We start from the raw sequence: 23,028 nt of genomic DNA, 5'->3' as shown, positions 1-23,028 counted from the left end.
AATCCTAGAATGTAAGCCTGGCCTGTGGGGTCCTAGCTGTGAACACGGCTGTCCTGTGTGCTCTAACGGAGGGGTCTGCCACGACGAGACAGGAGAGTGTATCTGTCCACCCGGTTTTAAGGGACAAACCTGTGAAACTGGTAAAAACAGCCCATCCTCTATTACTATCCCTGTATCTGTACTAGCTATACATGTAACTGTACCGGGGAGTTCTGCATGTGTGTCACCTACGTTTCCCAGTTGATATAAAAGAACATCATTTTAATTGTATTTATTCTATTTATTTGACAGGGACAATTATTCAACATTTCTGTAAATGCTCAAGGCTATTACAGTACATCTCTTATCTGTGAATGTACAGAGCTTTCAGAAAGTATTACAGTACATCTCTTATCTGTGAACGTACAGAGCTTTCAGAAAGTATTACAGTACATCTCTTATCTGTGAATGTACAGAGCTTTCAGAAAGTATTACAGTACATCTCTTATCTGTGAATGTACAGAGCTTTCAGAAAGTATTCAAACCCCTTGACTCTTTCCACATTTTGTTGTGTTACAAAATGGGATTAAAATATATTTAATTGTAATTTTTGGTCAACGATCTATACAAAATACTCTGTAATGTCAAAGTGGAAGAAAAATTCTACCATTTTATAAATAATAAATGAATAAAAAAACACTAATATATCTTGATTAGATAAGTATTCACCGCCCTGAGATGACAAATGTTAGAAACACATTTGGCTGTGAGTCATTCTGGGTAAGTTTCGAAGAGCTCTGCACACCTGGATTGTACAACATTTGCACATTATTCTTTTTTACATTTTTCAAGCTCTGTCAAATTGGTTGTTGATCTTTGCTAGAAATCAATTTTCAAGTCTTGCCATAGGTTTTCTATAAATAACTAATATTTATTCTATAAATAACCTTATTGAAGTATTCAGCCCCTGAGATTCGAAATTGAGCTCAGGTGCATCCTGTTTCCATTGATCATCCTTGAGATGTTTCTACAACTCCCACCTGTGGTAAATTCAATTGATTGGACATGATTTGGAAAGGCACACACCTGTCTATATAAGGTCCCACATTTGACAGTGCATGTCAGAGCAAAAAAACCAAGCCATGAGGTTGAAGAAATTGTCCGTAGAGCTCTGAGACAGGATTGTGTCGAGGCACAGATCTGGGGAAGGGTACCAAAACGTTTCTGCAGCATTGAAGGTCCCCAAGAACACATTGGCCTCCATCATACTTAAATGGAAGAAGTTTGGAACCACCAAGACTCCCTGGTCAGGGAGGTGACCAAGAACCCAGTGGTCACTCTGACAGCGCTTCAGAGTTCCTCTGTGGAGATGGGAGAACCTTCCAGAAGGACAACCATCTCTGCAGCACTCCACCAATCAGGCCTTTATGGTAGATTGGCCAGACGGAAGCCACTCCTCAGTAAAAGGCACATGACAGCCTGCTTGGAGTTTGCCAAAAGGCACCTAAAGGACTCTGACCGTGAGAAACAAGATTCTCTGGTCTGATGAAACCAAGATTGAACTCTTTGGCCTGAATGCCAATCGTCACATCTGGAGGAAACATGGAACCATCCCTATGGTGAAGCATGGTGGTGGCAGCATCATGTTGTGGGGATCTTTTTCAGCAGCAGGGACTGGGAGACTAGTCAGGATCGAGGGAAAGATGAACGGAGCAAAGTAAAGAGGGATCCTTGATGAAAACCTGCTCCAGAGCGCTCAGGACCTAAGACTGGGGTGAAGGTTCACCTTCCAACAGGACAACGACCCTAAGCACACAGCCAGGACAACGCAGGAGAGGCTTCGGGACAAGTTTCTGAATGTCCTTGAGTGGCCCAGCCAGACCCCGGACTTGAACCCGATCAAACATGTCTGGAGGTTCTAAAGATGGCGCCGACAGACGTGCTCCTAAGCAACTTTACAGTATTTTGTTGTTGTTGTGTTTTTTCTTACATTTTTTTTTTATAAGCATTTAGCTACACCTGCAATAACATCTGCTAAATATGATTTTGAGAGACCTGAAAATAGCTGTGCAGCGACGCTCCACATCCAACCTGACAGAGGTTGAGAGGATCTGCAGAGAAGAATGGGAGAAACTCCCCAAATACAGGTGTGTCAAGCTTGTAGCGTCATACCCAAGAAGACTCGAGGCTGTAATCACTGCCAAAGGTGCTTCAACAAAGTACTGAGTAAAGGGTCTGAATACTTATGTAAATCTGATCTTTCTGTTTTTAATTTTTTATAAATTTGCTAAAAATGTTTAAAAAACTGTTTTTTTTTTGCTTTGTAATTATGGGATATTGTGTGTAGATTGATTAAATTGTTTTGTTTTTTTCTCATCAATCTTAGAATAAGGCTGTAACCTAACAAAATGTGGGAAAAGTCAAGGGGTCTGAATCATGTGTGTGATTGTTGGGGTTATGGGGGTTAAATGTATGTCCTATTCTTCTTATACCTGTTATTTATCTTTTTTTTTTATTTAACATTTATTTAACTAGGAAAGTCAGTTAAGAACAATTTCTTATTTACAATGACGGCCTAGGAAGAGTGGGTTTAACTGCCTTGTTCAGGAGCAGAACGACAGATTTTCACCTTGTCAGCTCGGGGATTCAATCTAGCAACCTTTTGGTTACTGGCCCAACGCTCCAAACCACTAGGATACCTGCCGCCCTGCCACCCCCATTACAGGCATTCATTTTGATAGAAAACGTTATTGTCCCGAAGGGAATGTGGTTTATTGTCTACTAAATGTATCCTGGCTGATTATGTGCCATGTGATTTAGTGCTTTTGGTCTCTTATCTCGCTCTTTGGAATGTTTCCAAATCCCCATGGAATGTTGGTCGGGACTTTAGAATGCTGGAATGCTATTTTGTTTTAGTGTGTGGTCAGGCCAGTAGGTAGTAAACGGGATCTGCCAAGCTAAGCGAATGACCCTCTATAAATCACTAAATACAGTAGTATATGTATTTAGTGATTTTTAGTGCCTTAACGATGATGCACGGTCCATATATTTTTCGATTATCTCTTTTTTTAAGTATTTGTTAACATATTGAATGACGTTACATTTGATCTATATTTCTGCATATGTCCAAATTAACCCTAAACCTAATCAAAGTGTCATTTCTTTTCCAGTGTGTGGCAAGGGTAAGTTTGGGAGGACGTGTAAAGAGTGGTGTAGAGATGGATACTGCAGATCCATGGTGTTCTGTCAGAGAGACCCATTCGGCTGCTCCTGTGGTACTGGCTGGAAAGGATTCAACTGTAGTGAAGGTGAGGGGAGAGGACTTGTTTGAGTTTAAAGTTGATTTTATTTTTTCAGGGACAGTGCACATTAATCAACGTTTCAGTAAAAGTGACGGTTTTAGCCAGCCGGCTAATTTTCAACCGCAGTCCCTGGGCAGGTTACAGTCTCTACACTGATATACTGTACATTGATATGTTTATAAAAAATGGAAAATTAAGTTGTGATCTGGTGGTCCCAAATCAGTTTATGCTATCATTCTCATTTATGTTCCTATGGTTGTCATTATCATCAATGACGGTAAGAGATCTGTGACCAGGCTATCATAAAGTATGGTATCTTATCTGGTCGGGGTTATAATAGTCGATCGTCTTTCTTATTTGCTAAACTACAGTGGTTTTTGTATTTCTGGGTTTGTCCCCGTTTTCTCCAGCTTGTTCTCCGGGGTTCTATGGAGCAGACTGCAGGCTGACGTGTGAATGTGGAAACAAGGGACATTGCGACCGGTTCCGTGGCTGTGTATGTGTGGGACGACACGGTTCCCGCTGTGAGAAAGAAGGTTAAAACTTAGCGACTTAATAAGCTCCACAAACTCTCCACTATCATATTTAAAGATATGTGTCATGTTGGTACTGTTCCCCCTGAATTGAAGAATCCGGTATATTGTTTTTGACGAGGATGTTTTTCCTTTAGACAGGGCACCTGTCGTAGTCAGTAATCTCATGGATACAGAGTTGAATGCTGGGGTTCAGTACATGGTCAACTGTAGCGCCACGGGCCAACCAGCTCCTCTACACAGTGAGATCAACCTACTCAAACCAGGCAAAATCAAAATATATGTAAGTGTTAATCTGGTCCCACGTCTGTTTGTGCTGTCTTGTCAACTCCTGGTCATAGACACTTCCGGTGTCAAGACAGCACGAATGGATTTGGGACTAAGCTATGTAAGTAGCAGAGAAATTATCAAATTGAATATTAAGTATGTGCTTCTTAATGTAAATGGAAGTTTATTTGATAATTCAAAAATAATTAGCATTAGCAATCACCACGATTAGCAATCAATACGATTAGCCATTTCTTCTTATCAAATGCTTAATTCACAGCACTAATAAGTGTTTCTATTTGTATGGTTGGATTCATGTTTTCCCTAGGCATTTGACACTGATATGGTGAATGACCAGACCACGTCTAAGTTCACGGTGGATAACATCACTGAGAGGGATACCGGGTGTTGGATCTGTCAGGTGAACACTACAGCTGGGCAGGCAGAGAGAGAGTTCATGGTCAACGTCAAAGGTAGGAGAAAACCTCCTTCCTCTTTGTCTCCTCCTTCCTCTTCGTTTCCTCCTTCGTCTTTGCCTCCTCCTTCGTCTTCCTCTTTGTCTCCTCTTCGTCTTTGTCTCCTCCTTCCTCTTCCTCTTCGTCTCCTCCTTCCTCTTCCTCTTTGTCTCCTCCTTCCCCTTCCTCTTTGTCTCCTCCTTCCTCTTCCTCTTTGTCTCCTCCTTCCTCTTCCTCTTTGTCTCCTCCTTCCTCTTCCTCTTTGTCTCCTCCTTCCTCTTCCTCTTTGTCTCCTCCTTCCTCTTCCTCTTTGTCTCCTCCTTCCTCTTCCTCTTTGTCTCCTCCTTCCTCTTCCTCTTTGTCTCCTCCTTCCTCTTCCTCTTTGTCTCCTCCTTCCTCTTCCTCTTTGTCTCCTCCTTCCTCTTTGTCTCCTCCTTCCTCTTTGTCTCCTCCTTCCTCTTCGTCTTTGTCTCCTCTTCCTCTTCCTTTTTGTCTCCTCCTTCCTCTTCCTCTTTGTCTCCTCTTCCTCTTCGTTTCCTCCTTCCTCTTCGTTTCCTCCTTCCTCTTCCTCTTTGTCTCCTCCTTCCTCTTCGTTTCCTCCTTCCTCTTCGTCGTCTTTTTCTTGAAAATGTTTTCCATTTTGTGAATGTGGATTTGAACACTTCTCTTCTCTCTTTCTCTCAGTCCCTCCGATGCCCCAGTATCCTCCCATGTTGAACAGTAGTGGTCCGTACCACCTGGTTGTGTTGGTCAACAAGGAGCCGTATACAGGAGACGGACCGGTGACCTCTGTCAAGGTCATCTACAAGCAGGTCAATACCTCTGTATGGAAGACCGTTGAAGGTACTGTACACCACAGACATGAACTCTTACCTGTACTGTACACCACAGACATGAACTCTTACCTGTACTGTACACCACAGACATGAACTCTTACCTGTACTGTACACCACAGACATGAACACTTACCTGTACTGTACACCACAGACATGAACTCTTACCTGTACTGTACACCACAGACATGAACACTTACCTGTACTGTACACCACAGACATGAACACTTACCTGTACTGTACACCACAGACATGAACTCTTACCTGTACTGTACACCACAGACATGAACTCTTACCTGTACTGTATAATACAGACATGAACTCTTACCTGTACTGTACACCACAGACATGAACTCTTACCTGTACTGTACACCACAGACATGAACTCTTACCTGTACTGTACACCACAGACATGAACTCTTACCTGTACTGTACACCACAGACATGAACTCTTACCTGTACTGTATAATACAGACATGAACTCTTACCTGTACTGTATAATACAGACATGAACTCTTACCTGTACTGTATAATACAGACATGAACTCTTACCTGTACTGTATAATACAGACATAAACTCTTACCTGTACTGTACACCACAGACATGAACTCTTACCTGTACTGTACACCACAGACATGAACTCTTACCTGTACTGTACACCACAGACATGAACTCTTACCTGTACTGTACACCACAGACATGAACTCTTACCTGTACTGTACAATACAGACATGAACTCTTACCTGTACTGTATAATACAGACATGAACTCTTACCTGTACTGTATAATACAGACATGAACTCTTACCTGTACTGTACACCACAGACATGAACTCTTACCTGTACTGTACACCACAGACATGAACTCTTACCTGTACTGTACACCACAGACATGAACTCTTACCTGTACTGTATAATACAGACATGAACTCTTACCTGTACTGTACACCACAGACATGAACTCTTACCTGTACTGTACACCACAGACATGAACTCTTACCTGTACTGTACACCACAGACATGAACTCTTACCTGTACTGTATAATACAGACATGAACTCTTACCTGTACTGTATAATACAGACATGAACTCTTACCTGTACTGTATAATACAGACATGAACTCTTACCTGTACTGTACACCACAGACATGAACTCTTACCTGTACTGTACACCACAGACATGAACTCTTACCTGTACTGTACACCACAGACATGAACTCTTACCTGTACTGTACACCACAGACATGAACTCTTACCTGTACTGTATAATACAGACATGAACTCTTACCTGTACTGTACACCACAGACATGAACTCTTACCTGTACTGTACACCACAGACATGAACTCTTGCCTGTACTGTATAATACAGACATGAACTCTTACCTGTACTGTACACCACAGACATGAACTCTTGCCTGTACTGTATAATACAGACATGAACTCTTACCTGTACTGTACACCACAGACATGAACTCTTGCCTGTACTGTACACCACAGACATGAACTCTTACCTGTACTGTACACCACAGACATGAACTCTTACCTGTACTGTACACCACAGACATGAACTCTTACCTGTACTGTACACCACAGACATGAACTCTTACCTGTACTGTACACCACAGACATGAACTCTTACCTGTACTGTATAATACAGACATGAACACTTACCTGTACTGTACACCACAGACATGAACTCTTACCTGTACTGTACACCACAGACATGAACTCTTACCTGTACTGTATAATACAGACATGAACTCTTACCTGTACTGTATAATACAGACATGAACTCTTACCTGTACTGTACACCACAGACATGAACTCTTACCTGTACTGTATAATACAGACATGAACTCTTACCTGTACTGTACACCAGGAGTTCCCAAACAGTTTTACTCCAGTATTGGGGAACATCCCCCCCCCCCCCCCCCCTCCTGGCCACCGTGCTTCTACACCTGCATTGCTTGCTGTTTGGGGTTTTAGGCTGGGTTTCTGTACAGCACTTTGTGACATCTGCTGATGTAAGAAAGGCTTTTATAAATAAATTTGATTGATACCCAATATAGAAATTACACCTTGTGCATTCTACTATTACAACTATCAAGAGTAGGTTTAAAAGGCAGACTGAGTTGCTTAACAAATTAAGAAAAGGTTTGGGAACTGCAATACACTACAGACGTTAACTCTTTATTGACGTTCAGTACTCCCATGGCTCCGTTCCTCAGAGTAGGAGAGCAAATACATGAACAGGCCTTTATAATGAATAGGATTATATTAGATCAGCTCTTCTACTCTGATGGTCTCTGGTCTCAAAGGAAGGATAATGATTTGCTAAACGTTATCCATGAAGTGTGACAGAGATATTACATTCCTGTGAGCTTCAGTAAATGTTTCCTGAAATGAATCCCACTTGTCATCATGACTGTACTGAACAATTAGAATGATATCATCTTGCGTGCTATTGTGTGTTGGAAACTACCATCATTGGTTCCATGTACGTTTTCTTTGTATGTAGAAACTATTGGCAACAGCATCATATGGAGTCATTGAGGGATGTAAGTGATGACTCTCTCTCCCTGCCCCTCTCTCTCCCTCCCTCTATTTCTCTCTCTCTCTTCCCCCTCTCTCTCTCTTCCCCCTCTCTCTCTCCCTCCCTCTATTTCTCCCTCCCTCTCTCTCTCTCTCTCTCTCCCCCCTTCTATTTCCCTCTCTCCCACCTCTCTCTCTCCCTCCCTCTATTTCTCTATTTCTCCCTCCCTCTCTCTCTCCCTCCCTCTATTTCTCTATTTCTCCCTCCCTCTCTCTATTTCTCCCTCCCTCTCTCTATTTCCCTCTCTCCCCCTTCTATTTCCCTCTCTCCCCCCTTCTATTTCCCTCTCTCCCCCCTTCTATTTCCCTCTCTCCCCACCTCTCTCTCCCCTCTCTCTCTCTCTCTCTCTCTCAGTGGTTGGCCCAGTAGTGAAGCTAGAGAACCTGTCTCCGATGACCCACTACACCACCTTCATCCAGTTGAGTCGCCATGGTGCCGGTGGGGCGGGGTTTCCAGGTCCAGAGGCCAGCTTCTCCACACAGATGCTTGGTGAGAACCATAGATCCATACAATCCATAAAATTATAATGAACTAACATTCTAGTTCTGTGGTAAGAACCATTGTCAACCATAGTCATTGTATGCTGTAGCATTAAGATTTCCCTTCACTGGAATTAAGGGGCCCGAACCATAAAAAAACAGCCCCAGACCATTATTCCTCCTCCACCAAACTTTACAGTTGGCACTATGCATTCGGGCAGGTAGTGTTCTCCTGCATCCACCAAACCCAGATTCGTCCGTCGGACTGCCAGATGGTGAAGCGTGATTCATCACTCCAGAGAACGCGTTTCCACTGCTCCAGAGTCCAATGGCGGAGAGCTTTACACCACTCCGGCCGACGCTTTGGCATTGCACATGGTGATCTTAGGCTTGTGTGCTGCTGCTCGGCCATAGAAACCCATTTTCATGAAGCTCCCAATGAACAGTTCTTGTGCTGACGTTGCTTCCAGAGGCAGCTTGGAACTCGGTAGTGACTGTTGCAACTGAGGACATACAATCTTTTTGCGTGTTAAACACGTTTCAGCATTCGGCGGTCCCGTTACTGTGTGGCCTACCACTTCACCGGCTGAGCCGTTGTTGCTCCTAGACGTTTCCACTTCACAATAACAGCAGTTAAAGTTAACCGGGGGGCAGCTCTAACAGGGCAGAAATTTGACGAACTGATTTGTTGGAAAGGTGGCATCCTATGACGGTGATACGTTGAAAGTCACTGAGCTCTTCAGTACGGCCATTCTACTGACAATGTTTGTCTATGGAGATTGCATGGATGTGTGCTCGATTTCAGCACGGGTGTGGCTGAAATAGCTGAATCAGTAATTTGGAGGTGTCCACATACTTTTGTATATATAGTGTAAGCGTTGAGCTACAAAATCCAGATGTATCTCTATGGACACAAGGCATTTTCCTCTGATCTTGACCTAACAAATGAGACATGGAGGCCTTACAGGAACTTGATTTACCGCTAGCCTCTGAGTTACATAGCTAACCCCATAAACAATGAGATTTTAGACTGGTTGCCCAAGGCATTTCACTACTAAATCAACTGACCTATGGCGGGGATCCCAGTCTCCCAATGACCTATAACCCTGAGACATGGCTGTAGACTCCTATGACCGTTAGACAGCCATGTATCAGGGTTAAATTACCTCAACGACTCCCTCCCTCCCTCCCTCCTCCCTCCAGACCTCCCGCTCCCCTCGGGGGTGAGGCTGGTTCCTGTATCCCAGACCTCCCTGGGTCTGTCCTGGGACCGTGCGACAGGGCCTGGGTCGGTTACAGAGGACTGGACCTACCAGGTAAGTGTCTTCTGTGTGGCTCAGTTGGTAAGAGTGTAGTGTTAGCAATGCCAAGGGTTAAGGGTTCAATACCCACCTGGGTTACATACATTTAAAATGTATACACTCACTGTAAGTTGCATTCTGTTACAGTATGTACATTTAGTGTGTATTTATTTAGTGTGTCGTAAGACCGTGTCAGCACCACTTCACCAGGCTCTGAAATAACAGTGATTCTATGATATTATTCTATTACCAGGTGGAGTGCGTTCAGAGCTCGGACCCTGGGACCGTTAAGACCTACCAGCTACCATCCAACTCCACTGGTCTCAAGTTGCCAGACTTGAAGCCCAGACACAAGTATGAGTGTAGGGTGAGGTTAATGACGATGTCAGTGGGACAACACAGCCAGCCAGTCTCTGCATGGACGCTCAGTAATGGTAATGACAAAAAAAATAATAATACAAAAAAAAAACACACACTTGATCAGGTTTAGGACCGGTGGAAGATGATCTGCCAAATGAAAAGAAAAATGAACACCAGAGATTCTGATCTTATTGACTACAGTGATTTAGTTTACTTGTTTGCTATTTTCATTTAAAAAAAAAAAAACAATGTATTGTTTTGTCCCTGTGTCTCCAGTTTGCTACAGGGTTACTATGGTGATACAGATGTCTTCTACATAACAAAAAAAAAAAAATCCTACTGTGTATATACACAACTAGAACAGCTTTCATTTCTTCAACTTCCCTCAAAGTGACCTACTCTTACACCTGTCTGTTCTGTCAGAGTTGCCCCCGGCTCCATCCTCCATCAGGAGCTGCAACATAACAGACACCTCAGCCATCATTACCTGGTCTCTGGCCGAGGGTCACTCCATCTCCAAGGTCATTCATTGATTGATTATCTGAATTGATTTGCTAATTAAAATACATATTAAGCCGCTCCAACCAAAGAGACAACATTGAACACTTTCTAAACAATTCACAAGGAATTAGCACAAAAAAAAATAAACCTGCGACCTTCTTTCCATTGTGCTCCTTAGGTGATGCTGCGTTTCCAAGACAACACCCTGGCTGACTACAGCCAGCTGGCAGAGATCAACGTTCCTCAGCAGGCGGAGGGGCTACAGGGTCAGGTAGCCAATCAGATGCAGTTCCAGCTGCGTGGTCTGAAACCTGACACTCCGTATGTGGTGGTGTTCTGGTCCAAGAACAACATGGGAGAGAGTCTAGAGAAACCTCAGATCCCCCTCCGGACCATGACGCTGCAGGAGAGCTCTCGTAAGTTAGTTACCCACAATACATCACACCAGTAAGTTAGTTACCCACAATACATCACACCAGTAAGTTAGTTACCCACAAAACATCACAGGAAATATCCTGTAAGTTAGTTACCCACAATACATCACACCAGTAAGTTAGTTACCCACAATACATCACACCAGTAAGTTAGTTACCCACAATACATCACACCAGTAAGTTAGCTACCCACAATACATCACACCAGTAAATTAGCTACCCACAATACATCACACCAGTAAATTAGCTACCCACAATACATCACACCAGTAAATTAGCTACCCACAATACATCACACCAGTAAGTTAGTTACTCACAGTACATCATAGCAGTAAGTTAGTTACCCACAGTACATCACACAAAACCTCATATCCCCATCTGTACCATAACACCACAGGAGACATGGTCACAACGACATGACCCAAACTCTCACTCTATCCCCCCATGACCCCCTGCAAGAGTGCTCCCATAAATTACCCTACAAACCCTCGCTCCACCATCCACCCCCTGCTTAGTTCAGATTACCAACCAACCCCCACTAAGTGTCTTGTGACAGACAACATGTAATAAATCAAGTAGCTGGCAAATGTAAGGTTTGGTTTACAACCAACTCAATGTGACATAACTGCTGGCTCCCCTACCTCTGAGGAAGCACAGTTCCCGCTCAGCCCAGTCAAAACTGTTCGCTGCTCTGGCACCCCAATGGTGGAACAAGCTCCCTCACGACGCCAGGACAGCGGAGTCAATCACCACCTTCCGGAGACACCTGAAACCCCACCTCTTTAAGGAATACCTGGGATAGGATAAAGTAATCCTTCTAACCCCCCCCAAAAAAAGAAAAGATATAGCTGTACTATTGTAAAGTGGTTGTTCCACTGGATATCATAAGGTGAATCCACCAATTTGTAAGTCGCTCTGGATAAGAGCGTCTGCTAAGTGACGTAAATGTAAATAAATACTGGGGACTAAGACTACAATCCACTCAATGTGACATAACTACTGGGGACTATGTAGTAACGTTTCCAACTTACTGGTGTGATGTATTGTGGGTAACTAACTTACTGGTGTGATGTATTGTGGGTAACTATAGCCAACATATTTCCCTCCCAGATACACACTGATGAATGCTCCCGCAGTTTATTGTGCAACGTTTTGACCCAAATGTCTTCATCATGCTTAACCCACAGGAAGCGTTAAGCCAAGTTATTGGATGTGCGTACACTACGTCTGAAACATATTCCACCTCCTCTTCCTCTTCCTCCTCCTCTTCCTCCTCCTCCTCCTCCAGGTCTGGCTGGCCTTGGCAGCGAGGGTAACATGCTGTTCTATGCCATCCTGGGTTCAGCTGGCATGACCTGCATCACCATCCTGGTGGCCTTCTGTATCGTCCTGCAGCTGAAGAGAGCCACCGTCCAGCGACGCATGGTCCAGGCCTTCCAGAATATAGTGGTGAGTTCAGATCAATACAACTTGATTTATACCCCCTTGGGGCAATCAAACAAAGTTGTCTTTGACTCTCAGGCTTTTCAGAACATACTGGTAAGTTGGGTTGGCCTGACTAACTCTCACATTGTTTCAGAAAGCTTTTCAATTGTGCAAGATAAAGTTCACTATTGAGGGCAATGAAGTATTAGATCCTATTCTATTCTATTCTACATCTCTCTCTAGCGTTGCTCGTACTGTACATACTATAAACACAGATATCTGAATGATCACAAATTATGACATTTCTAGAAAAACAATCACAGATTTTCTTTTCCACGTGTAGAGAGAGGAGCCAGTGGTCCAGTTCAGTTCTGGCTCTCTCAACCTGCCCAATAAGAAACATAAGAACCCAGAGAAGTCCGTGGCCTACCCCACCCTGGAGTGGAGCGACATCAAGTTCCAGGACGTCATCGGAGAGGGAAACTTTGGCCAGGTGATCAAAGCTCGCATTAAGAAGGACGGGCTGAGGATGGACGCTGCTATTAAACGAATGAAAGGTGAGGTTGTGCTCCTAGAATGGATAGACGGACGGACGTTTGAATGGACTGAAATGGATTGGGTAATTCCCGAATTAATGAATCACTGAATGAATCTGTATCGGCTGTCTTTAGAGAGAGTGGAACAAAATGCAGGCGGAGTTAGTGTTCATCATATATTTAATGATCAAACGGACACTATACAATACAAAACAATAAACAGACAACCAAAACAGTCCTGTCACGTTTAACACAGTAACAAGAACAATTACCCACAAACCCCAAAGGAAAAGTCGGCTACTTATGTGTGACTCCCAATCGGCAATAACCCTCAACGGCTGTGCCTGATTGGAAGCCACACGGCCAAAATAAACCAAACAAACCAACCTACACACTTCTCTTCTGCCACGTCCTGACCCAACTACACCCTCTACTGGTCAGGACGTGACAGAATCGATTGGATGTCTCCCTATCCATAACGATCCTAGAAGACACAACCTTGGGTATATTTCTGAGACTTAAAGGCACAGTCAGTGATTTGTGTGTGTCCCACAGAGTATGCCTCTAAAGACGACCACAGGGACTTTGCAGGGGAGCTGGAGGTGCTGTGTAAACTAGGACACCACCCTAACATCATCAATCTACTGGGAGCCTGTGAACACAGAGGTACAATACAAACATCTCTCAGATGGGTTTTACTGTTGATCAGAGATCAGATGGGTTTTACTGTTGATCAGAGATCAGATGGGTTTTACTGTTGATCAGAGATCAGATGGGTTTTACTGTTGATCAGAGATCAGATGGGTTTTACTGTTGATCAGATGGGTTTTACTGTTGATCAGATGGGTTTTACTGTTGATCAGATGGGTTTTACTGTTGATCAGATGGGTTTTACTGGGCTGTTGATCAGATGGGTTTTACTGGGCTGTTGATCAGATGGGTTTTACTGGGCTGTTGATCAGATGGGTTTTACTGGGCTGTTGATCAGATGGGTTTTACTGTTGATCAGATGGGTTTTACTGGGCTGTTGATCAGATGGGTTTTACTGTTGATCAGATGGGTTTTACTGTTGATCAGATGGGTTTTACTGGGCTGTTGATCAGATGGGTTTTACTGTTGATCAGATGGGTTTTACTGGGCTGTGGATCAGATGGGTTTTACTGGGCTGTGGATCAGATGGGTTTTACTGGGCTGTTGATCAGATGGGTTTTACTGGGCTGTTGATCAGATGGGTTTTACTGGGCTGTTCTGGGCATGTTCTGTGGTAATATTATTAGAAGAAGAGTAATGAAGGTCAAGCATTCCATTTAAAAGACAAAGTCACAGTCAAACAGATGACAGTTTATTGGAAGGATTCAAAGAAATATGGACACTGTTACTTTCCACATTAACAATGCATACAATGAATGCTAAGGAGCTATAATGTTACCCGCTTCTCTCTGTTACCTCTCATCAGGGTATCTGTAACTAGCCATAGAGTAAAGTGGTATATGATATTATTAACCAGGTTTTTCTACCATGTCTCCAGGCTATCTGTACCTGGCCATAGAGTTCGCCCCTCACGGCAACCTGTTGGACTTCCTGAGGAAGAGCAGAGTGTTGGAGACTGACCCGGCCTTCGCTATCGCTAACAGCACCGCCTCCACCCTCACCTCTCAACAGCTGCTCCACTTTGCTGCAGACGTGGCCCGAGGCATGGACTACCTGGCTCAGAAACAGGTCAGTACTGAAGACGTGGCCCGGGGCATGGACTACCTGGCTCAGAAACAGGTCAGTACTGCAGACGTGGCCCGGGGCATGGACTACCTGGCTCAGAAACAGGTCAGTACTGCAGACGTGGCCCGGGGCATGGACTACCTGGCTCAGAAACAGGTCAGTACTGAAGACGTGGCCCGGGGCATGCTATGGCTAGAAACAGGTCAGTACTGAGACGTGGCCCGGGGCATGGACTACCTGGCTCAGAAACAGGTCAGTACTGAAGACGTGGCCCGGGGCATGGACTACCTGGCTCAGAAACAGGTCAGTACTGCAGACGTGGCCCGGGGCATGGACTACCTGGCTCAGAAACAGGTCAGTACTGCAGACGTGGCCCGGGGCATGGACTACCTGGCTCAGAAACAGGTCAGTACTGCAGACGTGGCCAGAGGCATAGACCAAACTGATCTGGGACCAGGCTAGGTACAGCCGTAACTGATCTGGGACCAGGCTAGGTACAGCCCAAACTGATCTGGGACCAGGCTAGGTACAGCCCAAACTGATCTGGGACCAGGCTAGGTACAGCCCAAACTGATCTGGGACCAGGCTAGGTACAGCCGTAACTGATCTGGGACCAGGTTGGGTACAGCCCAAACTGATCTGGGACCAGGTTGGGTACAGCCCAAACTGATCTGGGACCAGGTTGGGTAAAGCCCAAACTGATCTGGGACCAGGCTAAGTCAGTGCCTTTTTTATGTTTCAGATCCCAGAGACAAGAGTGCGCTTTTAGTCTTAACATCCCGTAAACGTTGCACATACTGTAGGATGTATTCTTGTGAGTTGTATATTCTGACCAGCTCTCGTGATTTCTAGTTTATCCACAGAGACCTGGCAGCCAGAAACATCCTTGTGGGAGAGAACTTTGTGGCCAAGATAGCCGACTTTGGTCTGTCCAGAGGTCAGGAGGTCTATGTGAAGAAGACGATGGTAAGAGTCTCTGAAGCTGACAAACTTAATGTCAACATAAATCACCAAGGGTTTTTATACTATTAAATCATATGATCCTCTCAGGCCACCGTAGTCACAAACAGAAGCCTACCTTCCAGTTGGGGAGAGGGACACGCCAGGGCTGCCCACTGTCCCCACTCTTATTAGCTTTGGTTTAGTTTACTTTATTAATTCAACCATTTAAAAAAAAGAAAACACGCGCACACATAAAACTTGAAAAAGCCATACATGCACATGAATAAAATCATGGAGGATAAAACATAATAAAGTCTGGGACTGATTTCCATTGTGATCCTGTCTTGAGACAAGATGGCTGGACAAGATGGAACACAGTACGGCAGCGAAATACTAAAACAGAAAACAGAGAAGAAGAAGAACATCTATCTCATCATTCCAGTTACATCATAGGGGTTATTCACATGGTCACAGAACACATCAAAACATATTTTTACTTTATTAAAATTATTATTTTATTATTATTATTATTATTATTATTACTTTATTGCTGCTGAAACTTTGTTGACAAAGACATCTTTACTGTGTGTGATTCACAGGGACGGTTACCTGTCAGGTGGATGGCCATAGAATCACTGAACTACAGTGTCTACACCACCAACAGTGACGTGTGAGTACTGCATCTTTCAAACGACAAGTTTTTTTATATTTTTAACAACCAAATCTCAATTTAATTTTTTTTTTTTTATGGAAATGGAATGACACCTTTTTGTGATTTCACTAGTTTTTGTGAAACTTACCCTAAACAGAAAATCACTTCCTCATCCTCGAAAAATCATGAAAAAAGGCTCCAAAAACACCAAAATACGTCCTTTTAGAAATGGCAAAGCTCTCAGTACAGTGATGAAGGTCTTTGTATACGTTAAAACTGTTTCATACAGAACTTTATATTCCAGTTCCAAAGTACCGAAACTATCATCTCAACACTGGTAGTGACAGCTGCACAATGAACTTTAAAATACATTTACACTCTAGAGACTGAATGTGTAAACTGATTTCATCACTTTCACCTCTCTCCTCTTGTCTCTCTCTATCACCTCTCTCCTCTTCTCTCTCTCTATCACCTCTCGCCTTTTCTCTCTCTCTCTTTCTTCTCTCTCTTCACCTTCTCTCTCCAGATGGTCTTATGGTGTACTTCTCTGGGAGATCGTCAGTTTAGGTTTGTATCCAAGATAATTAGGTTTATATCCAGGATAATTAGGTTTATATCCAAGATAATTAGGTTTATATCCAGGATAGTTAGGGTTATATCCAGGATAATTAGGGTTATATCCAGGATAATTAGGGTTATATCCAGGATAATTGGGTTTGCATCCAGGATAATTGGGTTTGCATCCAGGATAATTGGGTTTGAATTCAGGATAATTGGGTTAATATCCAGGTTAATTGGGTTAATATCCAGGTTAATATCCAGGTTAATTAGGTTTGCATCCAGGATAATAATCTACAATATTGACAATGGATTTGAAACACAGCCTGATACGTCCAGTGTGTGTACATTACTGTGTGTGCGTCTTATCATGTACAGTGTATTTTGTGTTAACCTGTGTATCAGGAGGTACTCCGTACTGTGGGATGACGTGTGCAGAGCTGTATGAGAAACTCCCTCAGAGCTACCGGCTGGAAAAACCACTCAACTGTGACGATGAGGTGTAAGTAGTCTGGAGATGGTAGTCTAATCAGGCATCTGCTGAAGACTGACGGTAGACATCAGAGAATATAGAGACGGGCAGGATACAGAGACGGGCAGGATACAGAGACGGGCAGGATACAGAGACGGGCAGGATACAGAGACGGGCAGGATACAGAGACGGGCAGGATACAGAGACGGGCATGAAGGAAACAGAATGATAAGGATACAGCTTTAAAAACATAAAAAATAAGTTCAAATCAGATTTAAGGTTATTTGCGGTATGTATTAAATCCGTATTCCACCCCTCTCCTGTGTTGTGTCCAGGTATGACCTGATGCGGCAGTGCTGGAGAGAAAAGCCCTACGAGAGACCGTCGTTCCAACAGATACTGGTCTCCCTCAACAGGATGCTGGAGGAGAGGAAGGTAAAAACACACTTTTATTTTTTACTCATTCATCTACTCCGTCATTGGTTAAAAAAAAAAAAAAAAAAAACACATGGGACATTCAGCAGAGGATTTGAAGTTACAGTAGGAAGTAGTAGGTACAGGATATGACAGCAGCCAATTGCAAGCTTTCTCTATCAGTTAATTAAGTACAGAACACTATTTCTCTTCCTCTTGTTTCCTGTTGTTTCTAGACATATGTCAACACCACCCTGTATGAGAAGTTCACCTATGCTGGTATCGACTGCTCAGCAGAAGAAGCGGGATAACCCAAAAAACGACAGTACAAGTATTCCACTACCACTGCGTTGTACGGAGAATTATAAAGTCACATGGTTTAAGAAATCCTCTACAAGGGATTCACAGACTAGTATTTTGCGCATATTGTGTATTCCAAGTTATGTGCTAACTTTGTCCAATCATAAACTGACTTTCAAAACGGTAATCATTGATGTTAAGATGTGTTGTTGATTCTTCTGTTCTGATGAACGTCCACCCTATTTCCCCATACTGTATAGTGCACTATCTAGGGGCCCTGGTCAAAAGTAGTGCACTGGAAAGGGAATAGTGTAATTTGGGACACAGTGTGTGATAGTCACTGGCTGACCGATAACAACAGTGTAACTGTTCACCTTACAAATGTAGGATCTTAATTTGAGCGAGTTTGCTACAGCTGGAAAATAATCCTGCAGCAACAGGAAATGTGAATTATTACGTGGGTTATAATACATTTTTCATTAGGGCAAATCAAGTCTGACATTTTAAAGTGGAAATTACAAAATGTACAAGCCTTTTATAAACCTTGAATATACACTACAAATTCGCAACAACAAAAAAAGTGATCAAATGAAGATCCTACATCTGTATAATGTAACGTACATGGCAGCCTGGTATCCTTAAAATCAATAAAACGTTTTGTGATTAAATTCTTATCTGTGATGTATGACTTGTGTGGTACTTTATTTAAAAAGTACAAAGAGATGAGCGCAACAAAGCATACCACCTAATAATCAAGCAGTACACTATTATTTCATGGCACAAGTCAGTAATGCTGCAGTTATTCTGTCCTTATTTCTATCCATTTTATATCCAGATCGCTCAGAATAGGTCAGTGTTCCTGGGTGGAGTGTCCAGTAGAAATCCAGTCTGTATCTGGCTGTTAACCCCACGGTCTCCTTGCAGGGTCTTCTGTCTGTTACAGGGCTGTTCCTAGTCTCTGGTCCACAGGGCTGTCTCTGGTCCACAGGGCTGTTCCTAGTCTCTGGTCCACAGGGCTGTTCCTAGTCTCTGGTCCACAGGGCTGTCCCTAGTCTCTGGTTCACAGGGCTGTCTCTGGTCCACAGGGCTGTCTCTGGTCCACAGGGCTGTCCCTAGTCTCTGGTCCACAGGGCTGTCTCTGGTCCACAGGGCTGTCCCTAGTTTCTGGTCCACAGGGCTGTCCCTAGTCTCTGGTCCACAGGGCTGTTCCTAGTCTCTGGTCCACAGGGCTGTCTGTGGTCCACAGGGCTGTTCATAGTCTCTGGTCCACAGGGCTGTCTCTGGTCCACAGGGCTGTCTCTGGTCCACAGGGCTGTCTCTGGTCCACAGGGCTGTCTCTGGTCCACAGGGCTGTCACTAGTCTCTGGACCACTCTATGGTCCGGGTCCACAGGGCTGTCTCTGGTCCACAGGGCTGTCTCTGGTCCACAGGGCTGTCTGTGGTCCACAGGGCTGTCCCTCACAGATCTCCCTCTGTGCAGAGATAATACACACCTCATATACCCTGAACGACGCGAAAGCTGCCGCCAGGATACCCGATCCTCCTAGGATATACCACCAGTTGAAGAAGCCGAAGGACACGCCTTTCACGATGCAGTACAGGCCGAAACACACCAGGAAGATCATCGACACGATCTGGACACACACTGGCGGGCTGCTGGCCTCCTCACCCATAGAATGAAAAGTTTTGGGTCTGTACCACCGACTGGTAGGCTGAGCTGCAAGAGATGGGTCTCTCCTGGGACAAGGGGCGCAAGCTGTGGCCCAAAGACAAGACTCCCGGTGGCAGATGATTGTCGCAGCGTTAGCTACGAGGAATAAGTAAATCATGTACCATTGACATGCCAGCATTAAACCTCCACCTCGGTTAGACCGACTCAGACAGAGACATACAATCACTTAGCTCCAGTGAGGTGAGAGGTACTGTAGAGGTGAGGTGTGAGTGCCCGGTCAGCTTTATATAGGCCTACTGTTGTACATGGATCTGATTGATTAGATGAACAACTCTCTCTCTCTCTCTCTTTTTAATTAGCTGTGGTGAGGATCAACCTTGACTTTAATCCATGTCGAGAACCTCTGAGGTGAATTAAAAAACACACTGGTGGATTAAAGCACTGTGAGTGGGTGTCCATGGAGAGAACTCTTCCTACATTGAGGTGTTAGCATGTTAGCCTGCTATTTATCATCCCATCTAATCACAGTGAGGTGTTAGCATGTTAGCCTCTGTGCTATTTATCATCCCATCTAATCACAGTGAGGTGTTAGAAAGCACAGAGGCTTACACCCATCTAATCACAGTGAGGGTTAGCATGTTAGCCTCTGTGCTATCTATTATCAATCTAATCACAGTGAGGGTTAGCACAGATGCTAACATGCTATCTATTATCCATCTAATCACGGTGAGGGTTAGCATGTTAGCCTCTGTGCTATCTATAATCCATCTAATCATAGATAGTGTATAAGTAAACTAAGCTAAACTAATGAGCTCAGAATAAGAGATTGAATTGCTGTGTTTCTCTCAACAACAGATCAGCCCATTCTGTATCGTAAACAACACCAGTAGGCATGTACTGTATAAAATCACCTTGTGAAAAGATAGGAACTTTTTCTGGAAGGAATCAAAATACACTTTATTGTTTCTGGTGTAGTAATGTTTACATGGAATCAGTCAAACTAAATGTAAAAATAATTGTAAATAAGTGTCTAGTTGACAATATTATCATCACTTTGTAGGTCAGACGCTTTGTGTTGGTTATTGTAAACATAACAGTCAGTTACAGACTGATGATTGAATAACAAATTTGATTGTAGTGTTGCTAAAGTATCATAAATACATATTCACTAGGCTAAGGATGCCAGCACAACAAGTTAATTTACATAGAAAGAAGTCCTCATGGTGAAGTAATGAAAAACAGGATCATGATGGATGAACACCTGAAAGGACCAATGAAACTACAACCCCCGGAAATATCACATTTACATAAGTATTCAGACCCTTCAGTACTTTGTTGAAGCACCTTTGGCCGTGATGACATCCTCGAGCAGACAGGTGTGTCCCTTTCCAACTCATGTCCAATCAATTGAATTTACCACAGGTGGACTCCAATCAAGTTGTAGAAACATCTCAAGGATGATCAATGGAAACAGGATGCACCTGAGCTCAATTTCGAGTGTCACAGCAAAGGGTCTGAATACTTATGTAAATAATGTATTTCTGTTTTTCTAAAAACCTGTTTTCACTTTGTCATTATGGGGTATTGTGATGTCATTATGGGGTATTGTGATGTCATTATGGGGTATTGTGATGTCATTATGGGGTATTGTGAAGTCACTATAGGGTATTGTGATGTCATTATGGGGTATTGTGAGTTCATTATAGGGTATTGTGTGTAGATTGATTAGGAAAAAATGTATGTAATCCATTTTAGAATAAGGCTGTAACGTAACAAAATTTAGAAAAAGTCAAGTGGTCTGAATACTTTATGAATGAACTGTATAGTGTACTGCCTTTGCCCATAGGCCATAGGGTCTCATAGGGCCCCATAGGGTCTCATAGGGCCTCATAGGGCCCCATAGGGTCTCATAGGGCCCCATAGGGTCTCATAGGGCCCCATAGGGTCTCATAGGGTCTCATAGGGCCCCATAGGGCCTCATAGGGCCTCATAGGTCCCCATAGGGTCTCATAGGGTCCCATAGGGTCTCATAGGGTCTCATAGGGCCCCATAGGGTCTCATAGGGTCTCATAGGGCCCCATAGGGTCTCATAGGGCCCCATAGGGCCCCATAGGGCCTCATAGGGCCTCATAGGGCCCCATAGGGTCTCATAGGGTCCTGGTCAACAGTAGTGCACTCATAAGGTCTAATAGGTGCCTTCCATAGGTTTTGTTTTGTTAGGGCCGCCAGCGGCCGTGCTCAGTCAGCTGGCCAGTGAATCAGGTCAGCCATCAGGCTCCAGTGAGTCAGTCAGCCAGCCAGCTTGGCCAGGAATCGTCAAGGGCCGCCAGCTGCCAGTGCAGTCAGGCCAGCCAGGGCCAAGTGAATCTCAGCCAGCCAGGGCCAGTGAGTCAGTCAGCCAGCCAGCTGGCCAGTGAATCAGTCAGTCATCCAGCTGGCCAGTGATCTGTTAGCCAGCCAGCTGGCCAGTGAATCAGTCAGCCATCCAGCTGGCCAGTGAATCAGTCAGCCAGCCAGCTTGCCAGTGAATCAGTCAGTCAGCCAGCTTGCCAGTGAATCAGTCAGTCATCCAGCTGGCCAGTGAATCAGTCAGCCAGCCAGCTGGCCAGTGAATCAGTCAGTCATCCAGCTTGCCAGTGAATCAGTCAGCCAGCCAGCTTGCCAGTGAATCAGTCAGCCAGCCAGCTGGCCAGTGAATCAGTCAGTCATCCAGCTGGCCAGTGAATCAGTCAGCCAGCCAGCCTGCCAGTAAGTCAGTCAGTCAGTCAGTGGTCCTAGTAGTCATACTCTCATATAGAACATAATCAACTCGTGCAAAAATGAGTTAATCAGCTCCTCCTCTGTGATCTGGTCTTATAGAGAGAGTTCTTTTAACATAACAAACTACATCCTGTCTTGTCTGTGCATCCAGCCAGGCAGGCCAATCTGCAGGTAACATGGTTCTTCTCCGGCGACCAGACGCACAGTGATGATGTCATCAAGCTCCACTAGAGGCATCTCTGCTGCTCACTGGACACCCGTCCCACAGCGTATCCATGGTAACCTCCTCCCAGGCCATCAGCAGCTCCAGTGGTTCTGCTCCAACACCTCAGTGACACATCCCAGACGTCATATCTTTCTGGAAGAGATAAATAAGTTACTAGAGAGAGTGAGAGGATGAAACTGATTCAACGTTCACAATTGCGTTTGTTTACAACGACACTTGTAACTGTGCTCCGTTCGATACTGTTTCATGACAACTGTTGGGTCAAGACAGGTGTGAGTCCCTGTATCCGCGGAGAAGGAGTTTGGTACAGTGACAGG

At 44.2% G+C, this 23,028-nt stretch overlaps 2 protein-coding genes across 4 annotated transcripts in view; one reads left to right on the top strand and one right to left on the bottom strand.

Annotated features, from left to right (window-relative positions):
- The window catches only part of LOC106568558 (TEK tyrosine kinase, endothelial), a 58,812-nt gene extending 40,078 nt beyond the window's left edge, over positions 1–18,734 (top strand). The window contains exons 6-26 of the mRNA XM_045692673.1: positions 9–140; positions 3,150–3,287; positions 3,692–3,817; positions 3,952–4,097; positions 4,410–4,554; positions 5,221–5,379; positions 8,318–8,452; positions 9,646–9,758; positions 9,997–10,177; positions 10,527–10,624; positions 10,783–11,020; positions 12,327–12,487; positions 12,807–13,020; positions 13,555–13,665; positions 14,528–14,718; positions 15,568–15,681; positions 16,257–16,327; positions 16,836–16,876; positions 17,273–17,369; positions 17,675–17,774; positions 17,990–18,734. Of these exons, the coding sequence (XP_045548629.1) occupies positions 9–140; positions 3,150–3,287; positions 3,692–3,817; positions 3,952–4,097; positions 4,410–4,554; positions 5,221–5,379; positions 8,318–8,452; positions 9,646–9,758; positions 9,997–10,177; positions 10,527–10,624; positions 10,783–11,020; positions 12,327–12,487; positions 12,807–13,020; positions 13,555–13,665; positions 14,528–14,718; positions 15,568–15,681; positions 16,257–16,327; positions 16,836–16,876; positions 17,273–17,369; positions 17,675–17,774; positions 17,990–18,064 (2,786 nt within the window). The 3' untranslated portion in view covers positions 18,065–18,734. The remainder of the gene's footprint in view (positions 1–8; positions 141–3,149; positions 3,288–3,691; positions 3,818–3,951; positions 4,098–4,409; positions 4,555–5,220; positions 5,380–8,317; positions 8,453–9,645; positions 9,759–9,996; positions 10,178–10,526; positions 10,625–10,782; positions 11,021–12,326; positions 12,488–12,806; positions 13,021–13,554; positions 13,666–14,527; positions 14,719–15,567; positions 15,682–16,256; positions 16,328–16,835; positions 16,877–17,272; positions 17,370–17,674; positions 17,775–17,989) is intronic.
- Positions 18,735–22,167: 3,433 nt separating this feature from the next.
- The window catches only part of LOC106568559 (MOB kinase activator 3B), an 81,575-nt gene continuing 80,714 nt past the window's right edge, over positions 22,168–23,028 (bottom strand). The window contains exon 4 of one of the 3 annotated variants that reach the window (XM_014138998.2): positions 22,168–22,839. In XM_014138998.2, coding sequence (XP_013994473.1) covers positions 22,834–22,839 — 6 coding nt within the window. In that variant the 3' untranslated portion in view covers positions 22,168–22,833. Of the gene's footprint in view, positions 22,844–23,028 lie in introns of all 3 variants that reach the window. The other 2 variants (XM_014138997.2, XM_014139000.2) reach the window with 2 other exon arrangements.

The sequence above is a fragment of the Salmo salar genome, chromosome ssa13 (assembly GCF_905237065.1).
Source record: "Salmo salar chromosome ssa13, Ssal_v3.1, whole genome shotgun sequence".
Classification (NCBI taxonomy): Eukaryota; Metazoa; Chordata; class Actinopteri; order Salmoniformes; family Salmonidae; genus Salmo; species Salmo salar.
This window is presented reverse-complemented; position numbering and strand designations above follow the sequence as displayed.